At 29.9% G+C, this 10,709-nt stretch overlaps 1 protein-coding gene across 1 annotated transcript in view; it reads right to left on the bottom strand.

Annotated features, from left to right (window-relative positions):
* Nucleotides 1-857: 857 nt before the first annotated feature.
* LOC123291118 (trissin receptor-like) overlaps nt 858-10,709 on the bottom strand; it is a 97,123-nt gene continuing 87,271 nt past the window's right edge. The window contains exon 6 of the mRNA XM_044871583.1: nt 858-1,135. Coding sequence (XP_044727518.1) covers nt 858-1,135 — 278 coding nt within the window. The remainder of the gene's footprint in view (nt 1,136-10,709) is intronic.

Here is a 10,709-nt window from a genome sequence, read left to right as displayed (position 1 = left end):
AAGTCTTATTTTTTCCATAAATTTTAAAAAAGGCGTATTCATTTGAGGACTTTTAAGCTTAGGTATAATAAAAAAAAAAAATAATAACATGTATTGAGTAGGTATTAATTTAATATTTGTAAAGCAAAGATAATTTGTTAATTTGTATAAAAATTAACACATTTTTTTCTCAACCGTTTAAATTATTTTTAAGATAACATTTTCCTAAATTTTTCGGGATGACATTTTATGATTTTAAACACTACACCTGAGAAAACTTCAAACGCACATAATTTTAATAATCATTTAACATTTTTTTATAAAGCATTTAATATTTCTCAATTTTAATAAATTAAGCGGGTATATTTTTTAAGAAAATGTGTAGTTTTTCATTATTTCCACAAATAAGAAACTTTTTTTTACTTTCTATTTTAAACCGTATTGATTTAGCACCCACACAATTAATTTTCCAAAATTTTTATTTAAACATATATTTTTTATCACTTATACCAATGGGATGATCAATGCCTAGCATATTCACTATTAATACAGTATTTCCACCTATCGAGTTATCAAGAGGACTTTCTGTTTTAATTTAACTTTAGAAAATAAAAATAAATAATTAGGGCTTCGTTGTAAATCATCAAATTCCGACCAAAAGAAACGAAAGAAACGAAAAAATGCCCAGAATAAACTAATGTGTTACCATTATTTGTAACAATTTGAACAATGTTGAAGAGCACCTTGGATAAATTCGCATTTGGGGTGCTAACTTCGAACAGCCTCATTTTTTTTTAAATAAATACTTAACATGTTTAATTAAAGAATTATTATTGGCACACTTTTTTACAACACTTACATAGAATATTAATTAGATTTCATACACTACAACCATCCGTACTACTTTCTGGATTATTATATTCTGATGTATCCAATTTACCATTGAAAAACGATGAAAATGTGTATTTGGTCGATTTGACTGAGCCGACATGTAACATTGATGTTTGTGACATTGGATGATTTTCAGATAGATGACGTTCTAAGATGCGCCGATTAATTTTATGTTTCTTTACGCCGCGGACCGAACACAACAGAAGCTCTTGCATTCCTTTGCGAAATTTCCGAGACAGAAATGCGTATAACATTGGATTAATACCTGTAACAAAAGAAGAATAAAAGTTAGTATAAGTTGGTTTTTGTCAAATATTTATAGAAAATCCACAAAACTTTATTTTCATAAAATTGATCGAGCCACGCCTTTAATATACCATGCATATGAAATATATCAAGGTATACTAAGTTTAGTCCCAAGGTTGTAACGCTTAAAAATATTGATACTATGAATAAAATTTTGGTATAGGTTGTCATAAAATCACCTAATAAGTTCATCCTGGTTGTCTGTCTGTCTGTCCGTCTGTCATCACGATAACTCAAAAAGAAAACAGATATCAAGTTGAAATTTTTACAGCGTGTTCAGGTCGTAAAAAGGAAGGTCGAGTTTGTAAACGAGCAACATAAATCAATAGTCTTGAGTCTGCAGAACCCTTCTTGCAAACCGTTCGAACCCTTCTTGCAAAGAGATCGAACAAAAGTTTAAAAGTAAAAATTAACAACTTTTGTTTGAATAATTTTTTCGAAGATATCACTGTATACCCATGAGGGCGCAAATTCGAATATTGTATAGTATGTATTATCTGGAAATATCAGTCATGTATCTATGATATGTATTTATGGCTGGTAATCAACACTGTCTATACATGGTATTTCAACAATAAACTCAGTCAATTATTTGTTTTTACTTGTTTTCACCTGTTGTTATTTATTTTTAACTTATATTCTAAATTCATTCTAAATTCACATTTCCCCAGTGTGACTGTGTAAAATTTCAAATCTATTTTCTTATAAATAACGAAAATGGTAGTAGCGAGTCGGGGGTCTTCATCTTAAATGCGACACACTGTATAAATGAAAGTTTAATAATGAATTCATTTAAATAATTTGGGACATACCTCACGAGAATATATCATTGAATATTCAATAATAAAAAAATATGTTTACCTCTGTATACACAATAGACTACAAATATTGTATGAAATATAATAGTCCCGTATTGAATGTCTTTGAAATTTTTAACTGTTTTAATTTATAAATAGCATGGCTATTTATGTGTTTGAAACAAAGAGGATACCAGTTCGAGTTCATAATTAAAGAGGTACGATCATGAGAGCAACTTTCAGTAAAAGGGCTAATATTTTTTTTTCTACTTTATTATATATTATAAATATAATAAAGTATTGTGATCGAAAAAAAAATCGATATCGGGGTTTGAACGGAAATACACGTTTTGAGGGTCCTTGATGCCAAAAAAGTGGTTTTTAAAAAAAACTGCGTCCGTCGGTATGTCGGTATGTCGGTATGTCTATTACCAAGCTGGAGCCTTCAATTTTCAACTGATTTTCTCAAACTCGGTACACAGGTTCAGTTTGGTCATAATTCCAGATGATTTTTTCATTTTTTGCCAAGGCCTTTTTTCAAGAGTACTTCCCTCTAGGCCAAAACAGGATTTTTGGAGTTTTCTCAAAAACGGCTGTAACGATTTCGATTTAACTTGGTACAAGGCTAGACCTTAAGGTGTTCCTAGGATTGTTATAAGCCACATATCCAGTAAAATTCGAGAAGGCCCATTACCTAAGGAAAACCTTTATAAATACAGGAAAATGGGATTTTCTAGGTAGAGGCAGAGGGGACAGCAGTGAAACTTCGTATCTGGGTTAATATCAACAAAGTCCTAGGTTTGACATAGCTCCCCTCTAGGACCCCTCCCCCTGGAGCCGTGGAGCTGGAGGGGATGAAATCGTCAAAAGTGGTCAAATCAACACTACCCAAAATTGATCAAATATTATTTAAAATGCCTTTTTCTATATATTATATTAAATCCAATAAATACCTGAGGTTAATATTACAAGAATAATATAGCAATTTTGTAGGTATATAATAAATTTCTAATATAATAAAGTCTGGTCCGATGTTTCGGACCGTTTATATGTGGTTCAAATTTGTGGAATTTTGGCCCATTCATATTTAACATTGATCTTATGACAAAGCAGCTTATATGATCAATTAACTGTTATAAAGAAGTACGAGCTTGTTAAGTTAAGTTAGCAGCGTTATTAACGAAATTTTTAACTTGTAATGATAAATAATGTGGTAATTATTTTGATGAATTTAGATGAAAAGTAAGAATACAATTTTTCGATATTTGGCTTAAATTAATAGCGAAGAATTAAATTGAAATTTCCAATCTTTGATATTTTGAAAACCAAGATATGGAAAAATTTTAATCTTCCTTATCATCTAATTTTATCCATTATATTTGTCTATATAAGTAAAATTAGATGATAAGTAAAATAAAAATTTCTCGATATCTTAGTTTTCAAAATATCGAAGATTGGAAATTTCGATTTAATTCTTCTCTATGTATTTAAACCAAATATCGAAAAATGTTGTTCTTACTTTTCATCTAAATTCATCAAAATCGTTTACTGGTAAAATTAGGCAATCGTAGCTCTCAAATTAGTCTTCATGTTAATTTTTACAGGAACAATATCAACACTATATTATCCTTCCCTACACATACGTCACATAAGCTTCTGCTGTTGGACAGATCAATTTTAATTTTCGACAATTTAAATCAAAATTTAATGGTAATGAAAATCTCTTGCAGATTTCGGGATGACAATTCACATATCATTTTAGGCAACGTATGAATATATATGATTTGCCGGAATTGGTAATAATTCCTTTAAATATAAGCAAACTTTTGATGAAAATTATTTTTCTCCTGTGTCAGTTTTTCAGTCAGACATTTCCAATGAATCAGTAAATTAATCTCAAACAAACCATCAATAAATTGAAAATATACGTCCTCTACCCAAAGCACAATTGAAAGGTAAGTCTAGAGTTGATAAATGAAGGAAAAAAGCGAAAACGGCAATTTATTCGGACAGTCCAGAGAAGGAATCTCTTTTAAAAGATTACACAAGTAAAACCAGAAAACAAATGCTATGTAAAACAATTCATGCAAATATGAAGCCATTTGTACTTTTGAATAGGGTAACCATCAATATATGCCTAAGCATCAACATGCTTACCAACCAACAAAAATAATTTATTAACATTTATGAAAAACAAAATTATATTTTTTATTTAAATTTATTTTAATAAGGGAAATTTGGAATATTATTTCAATATTTATTATTTCTGATTACATTACATGCTCTGAGTGTAGTATTACAATTTTCTCGTCTAATGTGGCAAATGTTACAGTCACATTGGAAGTGTAACATTTAACTCTGTATAATGTTACAGTTGTCAATTCTAATGTAACAACTGTTAGAGTCACACTTGATGTGTGACTCTAGGACAGGTACTGTTAAAATTTGACTATAAATGCTGTTACAAATGTCCCTCCTAGTGTGGTAATTGTTGCATTCTCGTCTGGCAGACAAAATTGTAAATAACATTTTACTTATGCATGATTTCGATTTTTTTATAATTATACAGTGTGATCAAATTGGAGGTACTTTTTCCAATAGGGTTTTATTGACATGTCACGTGTGACTAAGGTCAAACTTAATATATAATATTATTCAGTTTTCATTGACATTTCATCAATGAAAGACTTACGCCTCAACATCGTTTGCAAAACGTACAATTATATTACGAAAAAGGACGCTCTGTGAAAAGCGTTTACCCCGCGCTTAGGTTAATTTATGATGCACATAATCGTCCTACCGAACGTACTATTCGCATACCATCCTCAAACTCGCGAATAATTTAATATTATTGAATGATACTCGACCGATTAGACCACGTACAGGCCGAACTGTAGAGAATATTGCGGCTGTAAATGTGAGTTTTGCCGAAGACCCGGAAAAATCAATTCGGCGTTGATCTCAACAATTTGACCTATCTTATAGCACTACTTGGGCGATTTTACGCAAAGAGCTTGGTTTGAAAGCTTACAAAATACAGCTTTTCCAAGAATTGAAGCTGGCTGACCGTCCAAAACGTCATAATTTCAGTCGTTGTTTCGGTGAGCAATTTATCTCCCGTTTCGGACCGGTGGATTGGCTTCCAAGATCGTATGATATCGCACCTTTGGACTTATATTTGTGGGGGTATGTCAAGTCTAAATTTTTGTGGATAAACCAGCTACTATTGAGGCATTGGAAGCCAACATTACTGAAGTTATTAGCGAGACATCGGCCGAAGTCCTTGAGCGAGTCATTCAAAATTGGTGTTTACGGATGGACGAATTAAAGCGCAGTTGTGGCCAACATTTGAAAGAGGTTATCTTTAAAAAATAAATGTCGTGAATGGTTCTACACAAAAATAAAAAAGATTGCCCTATCAATTTGAATTTTCGTTGTTATAATTCAATTTAAAATCCTATACCTCTGAATTGATCACCCTTTATAATAATTAATTACGTTGCTTATTAGTTAAGGTATTTAAAACATTTAGGTGGCTGCCGCACGGACCAACTGTCTATATACGGAATCCTAGTAAAAAAATTATTATAAAATTATTATTATTCATTCAGGGGTACCAAAATTTAATAATATTTCTTAGAAAAAAATAATATGTTTTTACATTTAGTCTGGATTGAACATATTTTATAATATTTTCAAGTGTAAACGCCATATGGTTCTTGTTATTTTACAATCAAAAGTTTCATGAACTTTTTTGCATATTTATTGCCATATAAAGTCATATGCCAAATATAATCATTTTTCAAAATATTTGTAAATCCATTGAAAGGATAAAAAGTGTTTTTTTTTTTTGTAATTTATTTTATTTAAAAATTTTCAAACCTATGGTGGAGGCATATAAATCGAAATTTTATGGAGAAGACTATGAATCTATTACAAAAAAACAAAAAGATAATAAGACAGTAAGAATATGAATCTAATACAAAAAAAAAAAAAAACAAAAAAAAAAAAACAAAAAAAAAAACAAAAAAAAAAAAAAACAAAGAGACATTCCTTTAATAACGGAACAAAATTTTTACGTATGTAGTAACTAGCTGACCGTGGTTTTCTTGAAACTTGTACCTACATTAAATTGATTATTTTAGAAAGAAAAAATGCAATATTGATGCGTCTAAAAGTTTTACATCTTTTCAAATTATTCGCGGGCAAAATTCTTAATTTTTTACATTTCGTGTATAAAATACTAATTTATTTACCCAATTTTTTCCGATATCATGTAAAATAATAATCTTTGTTCTTGTAAACGTCACTAAAGGGAAAATAAGAAAACATCTGAGCCTAAAAACATCTTACAGTCTTTGAACATTAGCCCTTCTTTAATCGAAAATCTTCTCTTAGTATAAAGTCTATATTGAGAGAAAATCAAAGGCAAGTAGCCTTTTTCTAAGTTTGTGCACAGTAAAATTCAATAATCGACCCTAACTCAGACTAAATATATCTTCTTACTGATTGAAAAGAGCAGTTTTGTGTGTGGCTTCAAAATAACCTGGTTTGATGATGCAGCTTTGTTAAAAATATACATCATAGGCTTATGCCTACAACCCTTTCTAACAATTAGCTCGTAAATTTTTGAAAAATATTGAGTGGCCTATGTATTTTATTGCCAAATGATAGATACGTCCTTCATCGCTATTTCACCCTTTATATTTCCCAAACCGACATCCTTATATTTGTCAAAATTTAAGGATTTATCGAATGTATGGCAGCGAAATGTTTCATAGAATACAGGACTGCATAAATTTATTTGAAATGCAGAGTCAGCTACGTGCAATCAAACAAACAAGGTTAACATTATAAGCGTTTCATTTTATCCGGTGCTATGTAATCGTAAACACACTTTTACTTAGCTTTATTTAGCCTTGTCATTTAATGTGAGAAATAAAATTACATTTTTTTTGACATATAAAATAAAAAACAAAATATATTTTCATTTAATTTAGAGGGAAACTGGAAACTTTTCCAGAAACAATTGCTAATAACAAAACAAATTTTTTATTTATTTAAATAAAATGTAAAATTTTAAAAAAAGATTTAGTTGGACTTATGGAGAACTTTTTATCGACTTATACTGAACTGTCAGTTCATGAAAAATAAATGAAAATAAATTTATGAAATACATGAAAGATTTAAGGTTGAGAAACATTACGTTCCGCATATGAATATACATACCGTGGAACAAAAAACTCAAGGTATTTTCATTTATACCAACAGTTAGATGGGGCAACATTTCGCAGTGCACCCCACGTATTCCCCACACTCTCGCAAAGTAGCACGAAATCAAGCCAGGCATGATAATATGCATGTAATACTTGTGATGTGTCACCTGTCATTTCCTTGTCCGAATTTGCAAAAAATTCGTTGTCCCGGTTTAGGGACAACACGAGGAACTCAGACTAGTACACGCGAGCTTCATCTCAAGATTCTCGTGATTACTTGTGGAGTTCGGTAGCTACTGTATCTTGTTATACAAGATACAATAGTTCTTGTTTTTGATAACGGTTTGTTTTGTATTAATTTTCTTTTAAACAAACAAAATAATTATTGCTGTTAATTTTATTCTAATAAACGTGATGATAGTGGTAGTAGCTATACGCACAGGGAGTAGCCGCAACAGCATTTGCCACATCGATATCAGCCATAGAAATGGGATAGTTGTAAAGTTAGAAAAGAGAGTGGTATACTCTCGAGTACGAGCACTTAGTATACTCATCCAGCATACTCCGCGTGATTGTGGATCAAGTGCCAGATTTCATAAATAAAGAGGTTAGTTCGATTAAACAAACACCATATACTAGATTCATGAAATAACAAGTCTCCAAAGAAAACTTTTCTAATTACTCGTTCTCGTTTGAAGTAGTAGGTTCGTTTATTCTATAGCTCTTTCATTAAGTAGAAAGGTACCCAGTTTGGTGGGTATAATTGTCTTTTTAGTTCCGTTTTTGATATAAATTGATCTTGAAGGGTTGTTTTCTTAAGCAGACGAGAAATCTTATAGTGAAAATATAAAAGATCCTTACGTCGTCCTATTACTTGTATAAAATAAGTATACGCCACCCACTTTGCCGGCATGGACTTAAGTTACTTCAGTGAAAAATTAAAATTTGGCATATGTAAGATTATTGATATCATAGTAATTACAGTATAGAATTTATGTATCTAACTCCCTCATATGGTGAACAAAATCAGTACTTTTGATCGTTTCAGGAGCACGGTTGAATATCGGAAAATTTTTATTAAATATTGATCCCATTTTTATATTTTGTAATTACAATAAAGTAAATTACAATTTCTCAAGCTTCATTCCTCTTTACCAGTTTTGGAATGATACTATTCGAGGCATATTTTTTTGTTAAAGTGATTTTTAGGTCCAGCAATTGACTGAAAAAGGACCAAACAAATTTTTTTAATTTAACACATTTTTTGTAAATAACCAAACTAAATTAATAAATAAAGAAAGTATCAATTAGCTCTCTCTTTAATCGATTTCGATTTCTATTTTCAAATAAAATCGATTGTTCGATCAGCGAATTGTATGTTATTTTTTCAACAAATGGATATTGTAGAATTTAAACGATGTTTTTCGTTGTTTATTAATTACTGCACACCTTATCAAAGTTTTGTTTGTATTTCACAACCTTACTTTTTTAACAAGCAGGAATATTCATTAAAAAAAAAAAGTATCTCTATCGGCGAATATACTGTATTTTGGAAGTAAAAATAAAAAAATTACCTTAGAACCAAGCATGAATATTATTAGGTAATGTTGGGTATATAATTACTTCAAGTTTTTAATATCACTGTACATTTTTCTACAGAAAAGTATTGAAATAGTTCATATATTTTATGCAACACCAAAAACTATGTTATTCATTCAAAAGATTTATAGAAAGAATTGTTTTTGGAATATTTTAATATTTTAGAGAATGTTTTTAAAAGGACAGGTACTTTACTTTGGCTTTGTATTCAGACTGACAAGCAAAATATAATTGAATAAATATTACTTTGCGCTATAAGTATATAAACTGCATTAAAACTTATTTAAATTCTTTTGTTTATGCGTATAATAAAGAAAACACCCTGGAATATATGCAGATAAAATTATTTAAACTGCCCGTTGATTGCTTATGTACCTACAGTATTTCATTAACCGAGCCATTTATTAACTAATTAAATGAAAGTCATCACTTCGAAAATAGAAATAAATATATTTTATGGTATCTTACATTTTCGGATATTCGCTCTTATACCATTTATTATTCATAAAAAGAATATAACGCTTTGTGTATCTGATTTTGTACAACATTGCGGTCACGCGATAACGACCGACAAGTCGTCGTCCAATTTGCAATCCAATTAAGGCGTATAACTTGAAATTTTTCCTTCAATAAGATGGATACAGGCACTTTTTATAATTTTTTATAATTAATTTATCATGTGACATTTTTCTTATCAATAGAAGATTTAACGACATTAGTCGTAATTTGAATCATTCTAACAAGTAACAGTTTGTTTCTATAAAACCGAGTGCTATAAAAAATTTCAAATCCACCCCAATGCCTAGATCAATTTTTTGTTTTATATACGTATTTCGACTACAATTACCTAATCGTAATTCTTGGTGACTCATTTACCAATGAGAAGAATCAACAGATCTTGATTTAACCATTAAGTGTTAATCAGCATTTTGACATTTCTACAAAAAAGACAGCAACTTTGACAGTGAAGAAGACATACTGGCTGAAGATACTATTTTTAAGTAATTTTAACCAAATCTGAATTTTAATAGGTCCATTATCTAAATATTTCTTGAACTAATCAATCTATTAATTTCAATTTGAGTGATCGATCTTACGATCATTTTCTATGATATTAATCAAACACTGCTTTGATGTATTTTGATACAAAAAATTAAAATTTCTCTGCCAAAAAATTGCTATTCCGAGACCGTTCTGGACCCTTTTTAATCAGAGAGGTCCCTGCGATTGCAATGCAAATTTTATTTAACTATTCTGTCAGCGAGTAAATGAGTAACCTTTCGTTTGCTACGAAAAGCAGGGTAGCCTGTTTTTAAATATTTTCACTATCTACATAATGTTGATGTGTACAAAAAGTTGCCAATCATTAAAAAAGTGATTTTCTTACATTTTAACATAGTCAATTTTATTCCCCGTTTACAGGCATTAGCATTGCACCCGTGCGAAGCCGAGACGAATCGCTAGTTTATAATATTAGATTAAGAACCTATGTCTTGAATATGTTCTACTTTCAAAATAGATAAAATAAATATTTTTACTTTGGAATATCGGGACGGAAATCAAAATTATATTAATAATTAATGAAGTCTAGTCAAGCCTCTAGTCATTGATGGTATTTCGAAGATGATAATATTAATATAATAATATATCTTTCAATGCGGTTTGTTATAGAATATATCAAAGCATAATATTATTTCTTAAGGCTTGTACAAACAAATGCTTCAATAGTTTCAATCCAGAAAATAATAACTTTTAACCAACAAAATCAAATCTCAAGTTGATTAATATGATTAATTTAATAGCTACGTTTATAAATCAAAAATATACCAATATTCAGTTTATTAACGGATATTGTTACGGAAATTTAAGAGCGTCAGTTTGGGAATATCAGCGGCGGTTTTCTAATCGAAGAATTCTTAAA

Source organism: Chrysoperla carnea, chromosome 1, assembly GCF_905475395.1.
Source record: "Chrysoperla carnea chromosome 1, inChrCarn1.1, whole genome shotgun sequence".
Classification (NCBI taxonomy): domain Eukaryota; kingdom Metazoa; phylum Arthropoda; class Insecta; order Neuroptera; family Chrysopidae; genus Chrysoperla; species Chrysoperla carnea.
This window is presented reverse-complemented; position numbering and strand designations above follow the sequence as displayed.